Below are 19,655 nucleotides of genomic sequence, written 5' to 3'. Positions count from 1 at the left end.
GCTCCTCCAACGATGAGTTTCATCATCCCAAGAAAACTCAATATCACAAAGGATCTTGAAGAGAAATTTCCTACTGCTAACCCTCGCATATGGGTTGTTAGCAGGTACCCTTCATCCATTCGTCCTTCCAATATTCCTTCTGTGAAGGAAGATTGTCGTTGCCATGAGTTGGATATCATTGCTCCTGATCTATCGAAGCGAGTGACCCTTCTCAAGGAAAGTTTTACATACTTTTACACGTATCCCTTTACTTTAGGTGCGTTTTCTTTGAGCGGAGAGATTGATTCTGTGATTGCGGAGTTTTGCCTTCGCTACCAAGTGTGTTTAGCACAGGTAAGTCCTTCAGTGTAGAGGACGGTCGCATGTCTTCGACGCTTGTGCCATGAAACTGGAGAGGAGCTAACCTTAGCTCATATAATGAATCTCTATTCTCCCAAAATCTTCCGCGGGGGAATGATAAACCTGTGCAAGCATGGCCACCATGCTTTGCTGTCTAGCATAGATGATGACAACGACCGTGGGTAGATGGAATGGTTCGTTGCAGTCGCCACCAATGACATCATTCCGACAACGGCTTCATCCTTTCCGGTCGCTTAGAACCGCACTCGTAATCTCTTTGTTAGTATTTCATTTCACTAGATATTCTTTTGTGGTTGTATCAACTCATCACCCTTCACATGTTTTAGCAACTCGATGGATCCCACCGGTGGTGGAAGGTCTGGACCGGTGGGTTCAGAAGAACTTGGACATCACGACACCCGAAATTAGTTTGTGGAAAGAACTAGCCCTTAAATACGGGTGGAAGGCCAAATATAATGGTAATTTTAGTTTACCTTGTTTCCATCTTTTTGTATATGGAAAACTTGGCTGAACCCTTCTGACTTGTTCACAAAATTAGGTCTACCTATGGGCTCTGTTGTTGTCCCCGAGGAGGACATATTGGTTGATCTTGCTGATGCAGCGAGGCTACTTCAAGAAGCACTTACTCGAGCAGGTATCTCTGGGCCTGTTTCGGGCGCAAACACTTATTTACGGAGTCCCCGACCGGAGGATAAACAACAAAGAGAAGGCGTTCCTCCACGGCGGGGGAAAAGAATAAGAGGGCAAAGACTGATGCCCCCGAGTCATCTCCGGTGGCGATGACGACTGGTCCTCCTTCCAGGCCGGTCATAGACACCGTGATGATTGATGATAATGATGAAGCTAGTGATGAGGGAGCTTCTCTACATAGAAGGCGACAATCCTCATCATCTCAACATGATGCTCGACCTATTGAGATAGTTACACCAAACGAAGATGATGTCTCGGTACTTTGGGGAGAATAAGATTTGGTAGAAAATGCCAGCTCCCATTTTCGGATCCCAATTGTTGTAACCGGTGTTTCGGGGTTGAGTACTGAGTCCTTGCTGTCTTTGGTTGGTAAGCATCCAACAGCCAACACTGAATTTAATGCAGTTGCTTCTCACTTTTCAACTCCATCAACTTCATATCCACTTTCACCAACACTAACAACTGCTACATCATTTCTATCTTTATTCACTCTTCCACCAACAGTTGCTACATCACCTCATCGACCACATCTGACCATGAAGAAGGTGTTCCTCTCCCACAGTCCCAAGTTCATGGGATTTTGGGGCAAAATTATGATGCCCCTTCTGAAGATCCACAAAGGAGGAGGAATATTACTCTTTCGGTCTCTACCAGATGCAACTTGCTATCCTGGCCGGTGGAGCTTGCTAATTATCTAAAGCCTTTGGCTTCAGAAAAAGACTAGGGAAAGATTCAAGCACTCTCGGGAGAGTGCTTGTTGAACAATACAATGCATAACACTGCAGCAATACATTATTTTCTTCCTTCATTACTTATTTTACTTTTGTATGAATGAATTCTAATTTTTACTTCTTCTTGTTTTGTAGGTCAACTTTCTTGCTTCTGAGGGCCTTCAAAGGTTGATTCGTGAGAAGGAAGAACTTACTTCTGAACGAAATCAGCTTTTGGTGGAACGAGAACAAATTGTTCTCCGCCTCTTAGAACTAGAAACCAAAGCTACTGAGGTCGTTATTTTGGAGGCTCACTTGCAGCAAAGCGAGCAAGAGGTGGTAAACCTTAGCCAAGAAATTGTTCCACTGAGGGTTAGTTTTGATGAAGCTAAGGCCAAATGGGCTGAAGTCCAAGACGTCGTTCTTGCTGCAACCGAGTGCGAGGCTGCTGCTGCCAAAAAAGTAACTAACTTAGAAGCAGCCTTGAACTCCAAACTCGAAGAGCTTGCTGTTGTGGGGGAGAAACACGCCCAGCTAGAAGAGAAGTACAAGAAAACTATCGAGCATAATAGGCTCTTTAGTTCAACTGTCCGCAACCTTGACGTCAGCCTCAAATCTGCTAGGTCCGCTCGGGAAACCCTTTCTGCCAAGGTTACCCAACTCAAAGAAGCACTTAAGCGTCAAGCGACTTCCCTCGTTGTTGAAAAAACTTATGTCATGTACAGCATGAGGAAAATAATCTTGCAGGAGACCAATACTGGTATCATCGACTTTGATGCCGAAATTTCTAAGGCCCGAGAGCTTGAGTTAGCTGCTAAAAATGGACTCCCAGCGCAGTCTGATGCTTTTGGTTCTTCTGGTTCCGGTTCAGAGTTTTCGAAAACTGAAGAGGTATCGGAAGGTGACGATGCTAAGACCAAACTCGGGAAAACATCGAGCCATCGGTGGACCCACCTACTTCTTCCTAGAATGCAAACACTTCTCTTCCTCCTGGTTCTAGAGGTGTTGCAGTTTAGCTTTTCTTTTCTTTTTCCCATTTTGAACTTTTACCGTTTTGGCACGTTTTTGTAAATAAAGACATAGTTTTGCTCAAGTATCGTTTGAGTCTTACTTTCGTTTGAATATCCATGCAAGTCTTTAATCTTTTCATTTGCTCAAGAGTTCAGGCATGTTTTCCTGTTTGCGCTTTACTATGTTTAGACTTGAATGTGTTTTCTTCGAAGAATTTTGGTACCGAGCATTATCCTTTTCATATGTGGCTTTGGGTGAATTTTTCCCCGAAGGCATTTTTGATTCAGGGCATAGATTCTTTCGGAATCAACCCTTTAACGTGAGGATTTTTATAAGAGAGGGCCCTCTTATGTTTATGGTGCTCTTGAAGAGGATGTCTCATGTTCATTACGTCACTAACATTTGAAGTACTTTTTTAACTTTCAAATGGCAAAGTTTTATTCATCGTTCGGATAAGAAACAAGGTAAAAACAAAAGGATTTCATTTTATTCCTTTTATTTTTAAAAAAAACATAAGCATTTGCTATGCTGGAAAGAAATTGTCATTACTTGTGGCTATCTTGTACAACTTATTTCTATGGGGCCGGCTACGTAGTCCTCAGTCCCGATGATGCATTTAGTTTTCGAATTTTTGTTCCTCGATTGACGTGGCAGTCGTTGTTATCGTATCCTCATATCATTCCCCCCTCCCCCCAGTGTTTGAATGCGAAGAGTGCAAATTAAAACACTGGAAGTCTTGTATCTTCGAAGATTCCACTAATAAATTGCTAGATAATCCTTAACTTGGTAACACAACTTTACTCCCCCTCAGGAATTTATGCTATAGAGCGAAGGAATATCTAACAACCATCTAGTGGTTTGTGCTCGTGAACGGTTGGGTAACCCTTGTTCGGCAGCAAACTTAACTTCCCAGTGGGAATTTTCTATCCAACCAAAGATTATCTAATTGTCCCCGAGTGTAAGCTTTGCTTGTTTGCCTTGGTATCAAAGGTCTTATTGTTGATGTCTTCATAGTATGCTCTTTGTTGCTGCCTCATTAAAAACCTTATGAGAAAAACCTAATTGGGACAAAAACTAGACGAAGGGAAAAAGAGTGCGACACATACTTTCCGGTTGAATGATGTCCATCAGCAATAATACCTTTTGAGGTGTGCCATGTTCTAGTTGCTAGGCAACTTGTCTCCATTCTGGTTCTCTAACTCGTATGATCCTTTCCCAGTGATAGCTGAAATCCAGTAGGGACCTTTGCATGTTGGACCTAGCTTCCCCGCGTTGGCTCTTCGATTATAATACCGCTACATTCTATGCTTTTGAGCTACCATTCTTACATGTGCCAAATCCCTGCGTTCTGCAGCAATTCCAAGTTGATTAACATCTCTTCGTTATTCGATTCTTCATCTGCCCGAAAATATCTCAAAGTGGGTTCACCTATTTCCACCGGGATTAGGGCTTCAGCGCCGTACACAAGGGAAAAAAGAGTCTCTCATGTACTCGATTTAGTCGTTTATCGGTAGGCCCATATAACTCCGGGCAATTCTTCGGTCCATTTTCCTTTTGCTACTTCCAACCTTTTCTTGAGGTTTTGAATAATCACTTTGTTTGTTGACTCCGCTTGACCGTTTGCGCTTGGATGATAAGGGGAAGACGTGATCCTCTTTATCTTCAAATCTTCGGGGAACTTTGTAACTTTTGCAACGATAAACTGTGGCCCATTGTCACATGCTATTTCTTTTGGTATTCTGAATCTGCAAATTATATTTTCCCATAGGAAATCGACCACTTCGCGTTCCCCGATCTTCTGATAAGGACCTGCCTCCACCCATTTAGAAAAATAGTCAGTCAAAATTAAAAGAAACCTTACCTTTCCCGTAGCCGGTGGCAGCGGTCCGATGATGTCCATCCCCCATTTCATGAATGGACATGGGGACAGAACCGAATATAAGGGTTTTGCTGGTTGGTGTACTAGTGGTGCGTTGCATTGGCACTTATCGCATTTTCGTAAGAATGCTTTGGCATCTTGTTCTATGCAAGGCCAATAATATCCTGCCCGTACCAACTTCAGCACCAAAGAAACTGCGCCCGAGTGATTGCCGTATATCCCTTCATGGACTTCTCTCATGACAAAATTAGCTTTTGACGTTCCTAAGCATCGGTCCAGCAGGCCTTGGAAGCATTTTCTATACAATTGGACTCTCTTGAAGCTATAATGTGCAGCTTTGGCATGTAAGGCCCATTATGCTTTGGGTTCTTCGGGAAACTTTCCGTACTCGAGATAGTTAATTATTTAATTTCTCTAGTCCCAGACCAGACTAGTCGACTTTACCTCATAATAATCACCTGTATCCAGAACTGAGCTCATCAGTTGTACTACCGTCCCAGATTTCGATTCCTTTATTTCCATCGATGATCCTAAGTTTGCTAATGCATCCACTTCTGCGTTATCCTCCCTCGGGATATGTGTAATTTACCATTCCCGGAATCGCGCCACAAGAGCCTCGATATTTACCACGTATTGTTTCATACGTTTTTATTTAGTATCAAAGATCCCGTAGACCTGATTTTCCACCAGCTGCGAGTAACATTTAATTTCGATAACCTCGAAATCAAGTCCCCGAGCCAATTCGAGCCCTACAATCAAAGCTTCATACTCTGCTTCATTGTTAATTAAAGGGATCGTTCTGATGGCTTGCCTTAGGGTTTCCCCCGAAGGCGTGATTAAGACTATGCCGAGTCCAGACCCCTTTACGTTGGAAGCTCCGTCTATAAATAAGGTCCAGACCCCCGATGTCTATTCCGACACCATTATTGCCTCCTTGGTTGCCAAAGGCAGTAGTCCTGGACTAAAATTGACCACGAAGTCAGTCAAGACTTGCAACTTAATTGTAGTATTTTATGTCGAACTCACTCATTTCAATAGCCCATTTGGCCAATCTGCCCAAGAGCTCGGGTTTATGGAGGATGTTCTGCAAAGGGAGAGTAGTCACCACAACTATTGGGTGATATTGGAAGTAGGGCCTCAACTTCCGAGCGATGACTACAAGATCTAAGTCCAATTTTCCAATTGTTGGTAGCGAGTTTCTGCTCCCGTTAAAATTTTGCTAACATAATAGATAGAAAATTGTGTACCTTCGTCCTCCCGGACTAAAACCGCACGTACCGCAACTTCTGAAACCGCGTGGTAAACTAGCAATGTTTAACCTTCTTTTGGTTTTGAGAGCAATGGAGGGCTCGATAAGTATTTCTTCAGATACCTCAGATCCTACTGGCACTTCGGTGTCCATTCAAAATTATTCTTCTTTTTTAGCAGTATGAAGAAGCGATGACATTTTTTTGATGACCGGGAAATGAACCTGCTCAAAGTTGCTAATGTTTCTGTAAGCCTTTGGACTTCATTTACATCCGACAATTGATCCAAGATATCCCCTATGGCCTTGATTTTGTCGGGGTTTACCTCTATTCCCTTTTGTGAGACCAGAACTGACCTCGAACGCGCACTTCTCGGGATTAAGCTTCGTGTTATGCTTCCTTAGGATGTCGAATATTTCTTGCAAATACTTAAGATAGTAACCTACATTCAAAAACTTAACAAGCATATCGTCTAAACTTTCATAGTCTTTCCTATTTGCTTTTCGAACATCTTATTTACGAGCCGTTGATAAGTCACTCCGGCATTTTTCAACACGAAGGGCATTACATTGTGACAATATGTACCGAAATTCATTATAAATGAAGTTTTTTCCTGATCTTCCGGGTTCATCTATATTTGGTTGTACCCGGAATAAGCATAGAGGAAACTCATCAACTTGTGCCCGGCCGTGGCATCAATCATTTGATCGATATTTGGCAGTGGGAACGAGTCTTTTGGACACGCCTTATTAAGGTATTTATAGTCTACACACATGCGAAATTTATTTTTTTTCTTAGGAACTACTACTACATTGGCTAGCCAGTCCGGATATCTTACCTCTCGGACCTAACCGATTTTAAGCAAGCGGGTTACCTCTTCTATACGAATTTATTCCTGGCCTCGGCAATAGGGCATTTCTTCTGTCTTACTGGAGGTAGTTTGGATCCAAACTCAGCTTGTGCATGGCTATTTCCGTCAGGATACCTATCATATCCTCGTGCGATCATGCAAAACAATCAGCATTAAATTTAAGGAATTCAATAAAACTAGACCTGAGCTTCGGGGGCAGTCCTGTCCCCAGATGGAATTTTCTTTCCAGGAATTCCTCGAACAATGCAACTTGCTCTAGTTCCTCCACCGTGGATTTCGTTGAGTCCGTATCTTCTGGAATTTGGAAATATCTTGGCACATGATATTGTTTTGACGGCTCTGCCTCCGAGCTAACTCCTTCTAGCTCGGGAATAGGTGTCGGTTCTTGTAATTTCTATGCCGTGCATTCCTTCCTTTTGCTACTGGAAACTGAGATTACATTCATCTCCCTTTCTGTCGGCTGATCACCTCTTATCTGCTTGATTCCTTCGGGCGTTGGAAACTACAACAATTGGTGATATGTTGAGGGTACAACTTTCATCTCGTGTAACCATGGCCTTCCCAGGATGATTTTGTATCCCATATCACCATCTATCATTTCGAAGAGAGTTGTTTTCATTACCCCTTCAACATTCTTGAGCAGCAAAACCTCTCCCTAGGTCATCACGCTCTCAAGGTTGAATCCGACAAATATCATATTGATCGTTTGGCCCTGGGGTTCTTCTCCTACTTTCAAAGGTTTCATGTTGTCTCTGTTACGACCATAATTATTCTTAGCTCGGTCACTCAAGAATTCTCTGAGGTGACCATTCTTCAATAGTGTAGCCACTTCTTCCCGGAGGTACCGGCAGTCCTATGTCCGGTGACCGTTCGTCCCATGGTACTTACAGCATAAGTTGGGATCTCTCTGGCTGGAATCGGATCTCATAGGCCTCGGGAATCGTGCATCTTTAATGTTTCTCATGGCTGACACCAACTTCACTATACTAACGTTGAAGTTATATTCCGATAACTTGGGGTAAGAAGGATCTTGAGACCCCGACGTTTCCTTATCCTAGAGTGATCTGTCGTTTCGGCCATGATCGGTCCCTCTATTAACAATGAATTTGTTTGCTACCCAGAAGTTTCTGCCATGGCTTTCGGTCCGCTCGTAGGGCAAAAATCGGCCCCTCGAAGTCCGTCTGTTCGAGTCATAGTCATCCTTTGATTTTTCTCTGCTCTTCTCTCGTCCTTTGTCCGATGATGTGAAACCGACCTGGTCATCTTCGATCCTCATCTTTGACTCGTACCGGTTGTGGACATCTGCCCAAGTTGTCGCTTGGAACTCAAGAAGGCTCTCCTTCAGCTTCCTGGAAGCGTTTGAGCTTCTCTAATTCAATCCTTTGGTGAATGCTTCAACTGCCCATTCATCCAGGACAGCCGGGAGCAACATTGTCTCTTTCTGGAATCGGGTAACGAACTCTCGTAGTAATTCGGATTCTCCCTGTGCGATCCTGAATATGTCGGTCTTCCGGGATTGTACTTTTGTGGCACCGGCATGAGCCTTGATGAAAGAATCTGCGAGCATCTCAAAGGAATATATAGAATGCTCGGGTAACAATGAATACCACGTTAGGGCTCCCCTTGTGAGAGTTTCTCCAAATTTCTTTAGCAACACAGATTCAATTTCGTAAGGAGCTAAATCATTTCCTTTTACCGCCATTGTGTAGGTGGTAATATGCTTATGTGGGTCTGAAGTCCCGTCATACTTCGGCACTTCGGGAATTTTGAACCACTTCGGAATTAGTTTTGGTGCCGCGCTCGGCTTGTACGGTAATTGAGTATACTTCTTCGAGTCCGGGCCTTTCAATATTGGTAGCGTGCTCGGGATTTGGTCCATGCGGGTATTTTCTTTCCTCATAAACCGTAAAAGTTCATTTTTGAATGAGTCGTTCTCGTTGTTGAGACCGGATCTATTCCCTCCGTCCCTGTCGGAGCCAACTTTGCCCCTGGGAGTAATGTTGTCGACTCTCTGCGTGGTTTGGTTTGCGGGAATACCGGAAGGAAATGGATCTCGTCTGTTTGTATTATTTGAAGCCCCCGATAGAGCATGTTTCAGTTCTGTCATAACCTGATCCTGCCGCGTGAGATGGCCTAGAATGATTGCTTTTTGTTCTCGCAGGACCCTCACCGCATCCACGACATGCTCCTCGTTAGAATCATCAGGAATTGTCTCTCGAACCTGTCGAGGGTTCTGCCTGCCATGCACCGGCGTGGCATCATTTCCCTCGTTGCGGGTGTCATTGATTGAATTCTCGAAATGAGGCCGATCCCCTCGAATTTCAGGGTTGTGCGTTTTGTTAACAGTGTTATCTGCCATTTTTTATGATTTTTTTCTAAGACAAAATAATCAAATCGCGTTAGTAAAAATGATAAGGATTAATTTAATTGCACGACTGTCTATGCCCCACGGTGGGTGCCAAACTATTTATCCGTAAAACGGTACAGTTGAATTTATACGTGGTTTCTAGACAAGTGAACTAATTTAATGCTAAAATAATACAATAATTGAAGAAATATACAATACTTAACTTTGAAATATAGATGAAACAGCGTAAATGGCAGTTCCGGGAATAGAATTTTCGGGCACAATAATGATGGGATCAAAAAGCCAGAAAGTAAGATTGTATTAAATTTTGTATAGAATGTAATATAAGTTTAGCTAGAGAATTCGTGTCTCTTACAATGATAACTGAGCTCACTATTTATAATTTTGTCTAGGGAATGAGGTCCTAGGATCGTGCCCTCCTTTAATGTCAATTATGAGGGTCATTGATGAAGATGTAACGTTGAACATAAATGTCAAATTCTCTATAACAGGTCGTTGCTCTTAATGCTGCAGAATATTCCCTATTAAATGCCACCGGGCACAGAGCATTTAACACACCTTTATGAATATTATCCTTTCCGGTGACAAGCGGAATGGCTGCGTTCGGTCTTCGGCCATCCCCGTCTTGGGTTCCACGTGTCCTCCTTTAAGACGACCACATGTCGTATTTTATTTCACCCTATACACTTGTGTGTATGTATATCAATAAAAATCTTGTGTGAATACACACTATAGGTGATTGTTTGGGATTTTTAGACAATATAAATTTTAGAAAAGAATATGCGTGAAATTAGGAATTGAATATATAGCGAAAAAAGGCTTGGACTACCACTATCAATTGCGGGTCCATCTATCCGTCCAAAAAGATACATGACATTAATTCTATTAATAAAATTATCCTCATGTCTAACGGCAGAATCAGTGGGCCTTCAATTTAATGACGTGCTATTTTTTTACTGAGTCATGTGGCAATCTCAGATTGAAACAAAAATGGATCCTATTTGGACCTACTTACCTGCTCTGGCCTAATTATAATTAATATAGTTTATGACCCATGTAACAAAAACCTTGGGTCAGATTCAGTAAGTGGGTCAAAATAAGATCCAACTTTTGTTTCAGTCCGAGATTACCATATGGCCCATTAAACAAAATGTCACTTCATTACATTGAAGGCCCACAGTTTCTGTCGTTAGATATGGGGGCAATTTTATGAATAAAATTAATATCATGTGTTCTTTTGGACGGATAGATGGACAAAGGATATCTGTATACCATTTAACAAACGATAGCGGTAGTTTAGCCATTTTCCTGAATATACAGATTCTCCAATATTTTACTTGGCTTGGCTATTTTATAATTGACTGGCTATAGAATGCAAATTCTTTTGGGCTTCTTTTGCCAAATGTAACGTAAGGTAAAAAAATTGTCAATTTTTTTATATGTTGTTACCCGGTGTAAATTTTTCTATTAGTTATCACTAACAAAATCGTAACTGACACTAACTGAACTTTCTCCATCAAGCGAATCTACTCAATGTTCTCAACATATAGATAGAGCGGAGCTAGTAGACAACTTACGGGTTCGGCTAAACTTAACAGATTTATCCTAAATTTTGTATTTATTTCATGAAATTTACTGTACAAATTCTAAATTTAGAATCATGTTATTTATCAGTACTTAAAGTGATCATTGTAAAACTCAGAACTCAAAAAGTTTAAATTTTAAATCTGCATATCTATATAGAAATCATCAAGCAACTCAATTATACTTGTAGTTTAAAAAATTACAACAACAAACCCAGTGTAATTTCACATGTGGGGTCTAGGGAGGGTAGTGTGTATGCAAACCTTACCCTTACCTTACGAATGAAGAGAGATTATTTCTGATAGACCCTCGGCTCAAGAACAGTGAAAAAGACACAATAAACAAACAGTAATAATGACAAGAAAATAAGATAACAGAAACAAATAGCACAGCCTGTAATAGCAAGAGAACTAGGAATACGAAGCTATAAGAGAAGTACGAAAACTACCGGCAATAATGCCACATCGTCTAACAACAAGAAACTCGAAATAAAAGAATACAAGAGTAATACTACTACTTATAAATATACCTTTCTTCATATAGTAACATATTTTTAACCTTACAATCAAATCACCGAAAATTCTCAAATCAACTCATAGTAGAAACCTTTTATTAGTTGATTTTGTGATGAAATCATTAATTTGTGGCAGCTAACATCAGGATTCAATAAAACATAAAGCATGATAGCTAGCATCAAATTTATCATCCCATATTGCAAAATTGGTACGTCCAAATTTATTGAAGAAGATGATGAAATGGCATGCTTGTCGGAAACAATATAGAGACAAGAATGATAGTGGAAGTAATCATAAATTTCAAATTTAAATAGCAACCTCTCAATGACAGAAGAAAATCATAAAGATAGTGCAATGAACAATGTAAAGTAGCCCCTTTTGCTTTCTTTTGGACCAGTCCATACTCATTCTTTCTTCTTCTTTTTGTTTTCTTAGTATCTGATATTATAAATCTAATGACTTAATTAACTAATATCTTCTATTTACTCTATATAAGTCTACTGGTAAAAGTATTTTCTACTAAGAGGTTTTTTTATTTCCAGAACAAGAACTCGAAACCTTTAATTGATGTCATTCTACCACCCTCCTTATCACTATTCTTTTGTTTCACTTTATGTTTGATTCGATACAAAATTTAAGAAAGAAATACATAATTTTAAAACTTATGATGTTTAATATGCCATGAGATTTTTATGGCTATAAAATCATGTTACTAAAGAAAAAATGTTTAAAACTAAGAGGGCGTTTGGACATAAGAATTGTAAAATTTCAAAATAGTGAAAAAAAAATTTTCAAATGAAAATGGTATTTTAAATTTAGAATTGTGTTATTTTGGGTTGGTTTTGAAGTTTTGTGAGTGGTTTGAGTGAAAATTTTGAAAAACAGTTTTTTTTTGAGTTTTTCAAATTTTCAAAAATTTCCAAAATGCATTTTCAAGTGAAAATTAAAAATTTTATGAACAAACGATGATTTAGAAAAAAGTGAAATTTTTTTGGAAAAATGAAAAAATTTCTTACGTCGGCTCTAAATTATTTTAAAAGATAAAAAGGTACTATCATTCTTTTGATAAACTAAGGAGTAATAAAATATGTCACATAGAGTAATCATTCTCATTTATTTTAATTTGGCGTGGCTCGTAGACTCGTTTATAAATTAGACCCCTAGAAGCAAAAAAGACAAGGACACTAGCTGGTAACTGAAATAGAGACATGGCTACTCATAGGAATTTCAAGAATGCCTTGATTGCATTTGTTGTTCCCCTTCCCTCCATTATCTTCTACCTCTATTTCCTTCATCAAAATCAAGATCACTCATTGTGCAATCTCCATCCACTTTTACTGGCTAATGTAGTGTTTTTCCTTAATGTCAACGTCCTCTTCTGGTTCATTGCTCTTCTTCAATCAAGCCATTGGGTAACTCACTTGTAAAATGAAATCACTGTCAATGCTAGCTCTTCCTTTTTAACTTGATGATTTGAAAATTGAAATTGATTTGCAGCTGATAGGTTTGTACTGGATGGTGATTCCAATAATGCTGTTACATTTCTATGCCAATCATCCCACGGCACAGACACAGTACAATCAATGGAGATCACGTATTGTGATGCTTTTGACATGGATTTGGAGTATTAGGCTGATTCACAGCTACTTCCGACGTGAAAATTGGCAATGGGGAGTCAGGCAAGACTGGAGATTCACAGACTTGAGCCACCAGTATGGCAAGAAATGGTGGTGGGTCTCTTTCTTTGCTATTTATCTCTCTCAGCAGGTAACTCTTTTCTTCATTTGTCATGTTCTTGCTTTATGAATATGACTCTGTTTCATTTATTATGTGGTTTGTGAAAAATAGTTATAATCTTACGTTAACTTTTCCAGATTTTGTTTGAGGGTCCCTGTCTTTATCTCCTCATACGCTATTTGAGCAATGTTCATCATATGAGCTAGTTTCTTATTTTCAGTTAGGCTCAAGTCCATTTCTTTTATGCCACACCTATTTCTATTCTTGATTTATCCAATGTTGGGCTCCCATGTTATGTTTTTAGAGTTCCACCTTGGTTAGACTATGAGTTGTTAACTCCTTATATGGTCTTGGCGTTACTCATCACATTAACTAGCTTTTGAAATTGAGTTAGACCCAAATTTTAAAATTCTCTATTTCTTTACAGGTTGTACATAAAATACATAGATCACTTGCAGTATCAGCGGTTGATTGAGTTTATGTGCAGTATGCCTTTTCTGATGGCACAACAATCATATTAAAAAGTGTTGCAACAAAGACAAGAAATATGATAAGATTATTTACCTAGTGTCAAATTCTTAGCCATTCCCCGAGCTTTAGCAGCGTCCTTTCCAATTTTTTACTTGCTTTCTTCATTTAGCAATCAAGTTTGGATGTTCATAATAACTGAAAACATCAAATCACATTTGCATTCTGTGAGTTGGGAGAAACAAAATGAAAAAGAATACTCCCTCTTCAAATTCTTTGTTAATATAGCATTATGATGTTTAAGTTTTTGTATACATTTGCCTTTGCAGGTTTTTCAGATGGGGATATGCCTGCCTCTATATGTTGTCCATTCGCAGAACAAGCCATGGAATATCTGGGATTTCATTGCCATAGTCATCTGCCTCTCCGGCATTACAATCGCCTATCATGCCGATACACAGCTCCACAATTTTATTAGCAGAAATCAGAAACTGAAAGAACTTGGCCAACCGATGGTTCCAATTCTTGGCAAAGGCCTCTGGTGCTACTCAAGACATCCTAATTATTTTGGAGAACAGTTATGGTGGTGGGGACTGGCCTTAATTGCATGGAATTTGGGTCAAGGTTGGACATTCCTTGGTGCACTCATAAATAGCATTTGCTTAGCATATGTCACTGTGCTTGTGGAGAGGAAAATGCTTAGCCAAACATACAGAACTGAAGCATATACGCTCTACCAAAAGACTACATCTGTGTTGATACCATGGTTCAAGTCTTCCTCAATTGGAAAAGATAAGAAAACTTGACTTCATATTTCATCAGTTGATGTGCCTTATTCTTTGGCATATCAGTTGATAAGAACGATTGTAATCTGCTCTGTATTTATTTGTTTTGTATGAAAGATGGTTAAGAAGAACTTCTTTACTGAGTTATCTTAATATATAGTAGACATAGTATGTAAAAGAAGAAAAATGTGGAATAAGTTAGATAAACTAAATCAAGCAATCAACTCCCATAATGTATGATTTGTTAGTATAGTTGTGTTTTCCGGACCAGGTGTAGCATTTTCCGACTTTTAAAAATAATAATTTCTGGTAACATATAGGCACAGTTGAGTTGATTTTCAATACAATGGCCTAGACAAGTGTAAACTCAATCATTACACCTAAATCCCCTCCCGTTGCTATAAATACTCCTTATCATGGCCTCGTCTGGATATGAAAATGTAGAGTGATATCAACGATGCAATGGTATTTCTCTTGAACCGTCTAATTCTGCTATAATTTCCGTTATTTCGCTGCCAATTTCTGCCGTTTGGTAACATGTTATTAGTACAAGTCTCTTGATATTTCTCTTTGAATTCGTTTTTCTACTTCAAGTGCAACTTTCAAAAGGCTTACGAGATTAATCTTCTTGTGAGTCTACAGGATTGAGATAAAATTCCTGCAATTTAGAAGATCAACCAATAAGACTAGTATGAAGTAAGAATTGTTCTTATCCTATTGAGTATTTTGATTTTCTATCTAAGCTTCCAACTATATTAAATCAGTTCTGGTATAGATTTAAAACTCAAAAGAAGTCGTGCTCCTTGCTTCTCTGTGCCCTTGTGGTGTATATTCTCAAAATCATTTGCTGCAGAATGATATGTAAGATAGTGCAACAATGATCCTTGTAGGTTTGCAACTGTTCAAATTTGTGTTAGTGCAACAATGCACAGAAGACAAGATTATGATAAAGAGTGAGAAGGTGGATCAGTTGACCGATTCTGCCCTTCGTATATTACTTGTGATTTAACATCCTTCTCACTTAAGCAGCTTTCATAGCAGATATAATTCTCCACACACAGAAATAATCCATCACACCGCAAATTCTTGAAAAACAAGATTCCAAGAAGCTTAAACTGAAAGGTCATCTGAGATGCTCGCATTGTAAACAAATTGATTCTTATACTTTCCAACTGAGAAGGAAGATAATCAGTGAAGTTATTCACTTCAAGATGCAACTTATTCAAAGAATCAGCAAGATAGCCAGATGGATTTCTTAAAGAGTATGTGTTCAAATGTCAATCATGCATATTCAGCAATGTCAGGTCTTATAGATTATATGAAGGAATCAATCAGAGTAATAGAGACCACATAATAAACAAAAAATTAAGACAAGTATAGTGCAAAAGAGATTCTTAATGATCTCGATAAATGAGGGACCAGCTGCTGCTGCTCTTTATAAATCATTTTGAGCTGCTTATTGGACGTTAAGAGTCTTGAGAGAGTGATAGAAGAAGAATCTGTGAAACAAGTGATCTCTTGGACATACAGTTTATCATGTGATTTTTCAGAGAAAAGTTCATTATTGACAATGTGAAGCGAGTAATTTCACTTGCAACAAAAGAATAAAGTCTTAAACTTCACTAGCATTACTTGGGACAGGAATAACTTTTTTGCTGTTGAATTTTTACAAGATTAATGTGAACTAGTGTGAACATTTGAAGCCTCCTTTTAGAAAGAAATTGGTAGATGCATTTTTCATGCATTTACATTGCATGTTCACAGTTAATATGATGTCATGCATGACACTATTAAGGCCATTTCTCTTCTATAAATAGCAAGGGTTTTGTTCATTTGTACACATCTCTCACTTGCCATCTTATCTCCTAAGGTATTTGAATCTTCTTTCTCTCTTGTAGTATTTCACTTGTATTTTTGGAGTGAAATAAATTTGAGTTGATTGTATCCGAGGACTAGGCAAAAATTAAATTTTGCCGAACCTCGTTAATTTCTGGTGTTCATTTTATTATTGTCTCATTTACTATTCATTAGCTATCTTTAGATATAGTAGTTGTGATTTAATCACTCTCTATATATTCGGCTTCCGCAACAATTGGTATCAGAGCCAAGGTTCTATCTTAGTATGCTCTGTGGTTGCAGCAAAGTCTGAACTTCCACATCAGAAAAGAATTACTTTGGTGTTCTGTACTGTTAGCAAATAAATAGTATCTATAGCAAAATGGGAGATAATAAAAATGAAGAGTCCACATCGGGTGTCAGTAATACGTCGTTGGCATCTTCGCTTATGACAAGAATTATGTCAAATGCGAAATTTGCAGTTGAAATTTTTGACGGGTCAGGACATTTCGGGATGTGGCAAGCTGAGATTCTTGGTGTCCTTTTTCAAAAAGGGCTAGATATTGCCATAGAAGAAAATAAACCAGACAATATCGGAGAAGAAGATTGGAAGATTATCAACCGTGTTGCTTGTGGTACCATTCGATCTTACCTCGCAAGAGAACAGAAGTATCCATACACAAAAGAAACTTCTGCAAGTAAATTGTGAAATGCGTTGGAGGATAAATTCTTGAAGAAAAACAGTCAAAATAAACTTTACATGAAAAAAAGACTGTTACGCTTCACATATGTTCCTGGTACTACAATGAATGATCATATCACCAGCTTTAATAAGTTAGCGACAGATTTGCAGAATATGTACGTGACTTTTAGTGATGGAGATATGGCCTTAATATTATTAAGTTCACTTCCCGATGAGTACGAGCACCTAGAAACTACTCTACTTTATGGGAATGATGAAGTGTCTCTCAAAGAAGTTTGTTCTGCCTTGTAGAGCTATGAACAAAGAAAGAGAGAAAAACAAAAGAGTGGAAAAGGAGAAGCACTGGTCGTGAGAGGTCGTTCTCAAAATCATATGAGAACGAAAAAAGGAAGATCCAAGTCAAGATCCAGACCCAGCAAAGATGAATGTGCCTTTTGCCGAGAAAAGGGGCATTGGAAGAAAGACTGTCCAAAGTTGAAAAACAAGGCCAAACCTAACAATAGAAAGACTGTTATGGATTCAAATGTAGCTGATTGTGACGACTCTGATTTCTCGCTAGTTACAACTGAGCCATTCAAACCATCTGACATATGGCTGATAGATTCAGCTTGTAGCTATCATATGTGTCCCAACAAGGACTGGTTCGTTGATTTTCAAGAAGGAGAATGTGGAGTTATTCACACAGCAAATAACAATCCTCTTACCGCATATGGTATTGGTTCAATCCGATTAAGGAACCATGATGGATTGATCAGAACATTAACACATGTTCGATACGTACCAGAATTGAAGAAAAATCTCATTTCTGTAGGAGCCCTAGAGTCAAAGGGGCTCAAAGTCGTTGCAGAAAATGGGGTAATGAGAATATGCTCTGGTGCACTAGTGGTAATGAAGGGAATCCGGCGAAATAATAACATGTATCACTATCGCGGTAGTACAGTTATTGGGACAGCAACAGTGACATCCAGTGATGACAAGGTGGCAGAAGCAACCAAGCTATGGCACATGCGCTTGGGACATGCTGGAGGAAAATCCTTAAAGATTTTATCAGATCAAGGATTGTTGAAAGGAGTAAAGACTTATAATTTGGAGTTTTGTGAGCATTGTGTCAAGGGAAACAAACAAGGGTTAAATTTGGAACAGCAATCCGTAATACTAAAAGTATTTTGGATTATGTTCACTCTGATGTTTGGGGTACTTCCAAAACACCTTCATTAGATGGGAAACACTATTTTGTAACCTTTATTGATGACTTTTCCCGGAGAGTGTGGGTGTATACTATGAAAACCAAAGATGAGGTGCTGGGAATTTTTCTCAAATGGAAGGCGATGATAGAGACTCAAACAGGCAGAAAGATAAAGTGTCTTCGCACATATAATGGTGGAGAATACAAAAATGATCTTTACAATAAAATTTGTGAAGATGATAAAATTTTGAGACATTTCACCGTCAGAAATATACCATAACAGAATGGAGTGACAGAACGCATGAACGGGACTTTGCTGGAGAAGGTTCGGTGTATGTCCAATGCTGGTTTGGGCAAAGAATTTTGGGCTGAGGCTATAACATATGCATGCCACCTCATTAATCGTCTACCATCTGCCATTATGGGAGGCAAGACACCATTTGAAAAATGGTATGAAAAACCTGCTGAAGATTATAATTTTTTACATGTGCTTGGCTCAATTGCATATTATCATGTGAAAGAGTCAAAATTGGATCCGAGGGCAAAGAAAGCTATATTTATGGGGATTACTTCTGGAGTCAAAGGATACCGATTATGGTGTCCAGAGACAAGAAAAGTTATATTCAGCAGAGATGTTACCTTTGATGAATCTGCCATAATAGATAAGGTGACATTTAAAGATGTCAAACAAACTGATGGTGCTTCAAAGCAGGTGGAGTTTGAGGAAAAATTAATTTTCCCAACACAGGGAGAAAACGAGGAAACAATAGAAGATTTTCCCCTGGAAGAAGAGTCAGTGGAAGGGGAGATTCCAACTCAGGAACCCCAACAACAACTTGAATCAATAGCAACCAGCAAGCCAAAAAGAACAATAAAGAAACCTGTTCGTCTCATAGAGACGGTGGCTTGTGCAGCCTCAATTGTAGCTGATGGTGTTCCTATCACTTATAAAAATGCAGTCCAAAATTCAAAAGAAGATAAGTGGAGGATTGCCATGAATGAAGAATTGTAGTCCCTTCATTAGAATTGCACATGGAAATTGGCCAATCTCCCGAAGGGCAAGAAAGCAATTAGGTGTAAATGGGTATTTGCAAAGAAAGAAGGATTTCCTAACCAAGAAGATGTTTGCTACAAAGCAAGATTGGTGGCCAAAGGGTACGCTCAAAAGGAGGGAATTGATTACAATGAGGTATTTTCTCCAGTCGTTAAACACTCCTCCATTAGAGTTTTGTTGGCTTTGGTAGCACAATTGAATTTGGAACTAGTTCAGTTAGATGTAAAAACTGCATTTTTACATGGAGACTTGGAATAGGAAATCTATATGACTCAGCCAGAAGGATTCAAAGTTGCTGAAAAGGAAAATATGGTGTGCAAACTTGAAAAATTATTGTACGAATTGAAACAATCTTCTAGACAATGGTACAAACGATTTGATAAGTTTATGTTGCGGCAGAAGTACAAAAGAAGCAAATGTGATCATTGTGTGTATTTGCGCAAGCTTGAAGATGGATCCTTCATATATCTTCTCCTATACGTTGATGATATGTTGATAGCTTCCAAAAGTCAAGAGGAAATTGAGAAGTTGAAGATTCAACTAAGAAAGGAGTTTGAGATGAAGGATTTAGGTGAGGCGAAGAAAATTCTTGGCATGGAGATAAAAAGAGATAGACATTCAAAGAAACTCTATCTATCTCAGAAAGAATAC

General features: G+C 39.1%; 1 protein-coding gene across 1 annotated transcript; it reads left to right on the top strand.

Annotated features, from left to right (window-relative positions):
* The first annotated feature begins 12,402 nt into the window (after positions 1-12,402).
* Positions 12,403-14,364, top strand: LOC107783379 (uncharacterized protein C594.04c). Its single transcript, XM_016604348.2, has 3 exons — positions 12,403-12,647; positions 12,733-13,002; positions 13,770-14,364. Exons 1-3 carry the CDS (start codon positions 12,444-12,446, stop codon positions 14,244-14,246), a joined length of 951 nt encoding a protein of 316 aa, XP_016459834.2. The 5' UTR covers positions 12,403-12,443; the 3' UTR covers positions 14,247-14,364.
* Positions 14,365-19,655: the final 5,291 nt, after the last annotated feature.

Source organism: Nicotiana tabacum, chromosome 9 (assembly GCF_000715075.1).
Source record: "Nicotiana tabacum cultivar K326 chromosome 9, ASM71507v2, whole genome shotgun sequence".
Classification (NCBI taxonomy): domain Eukaryota; kingdom Viridiplantae; phylum Streptophyta; class Magnoliopsida; order Solanales; family Solanaceae; genus Nicotiana; species Nicotiana tabacum.
The sequence above is the reverse complement of the archived record's forward strand: the minus strand, read 5'-3'. Positions and strand labels throughout refer to the sequence as shown.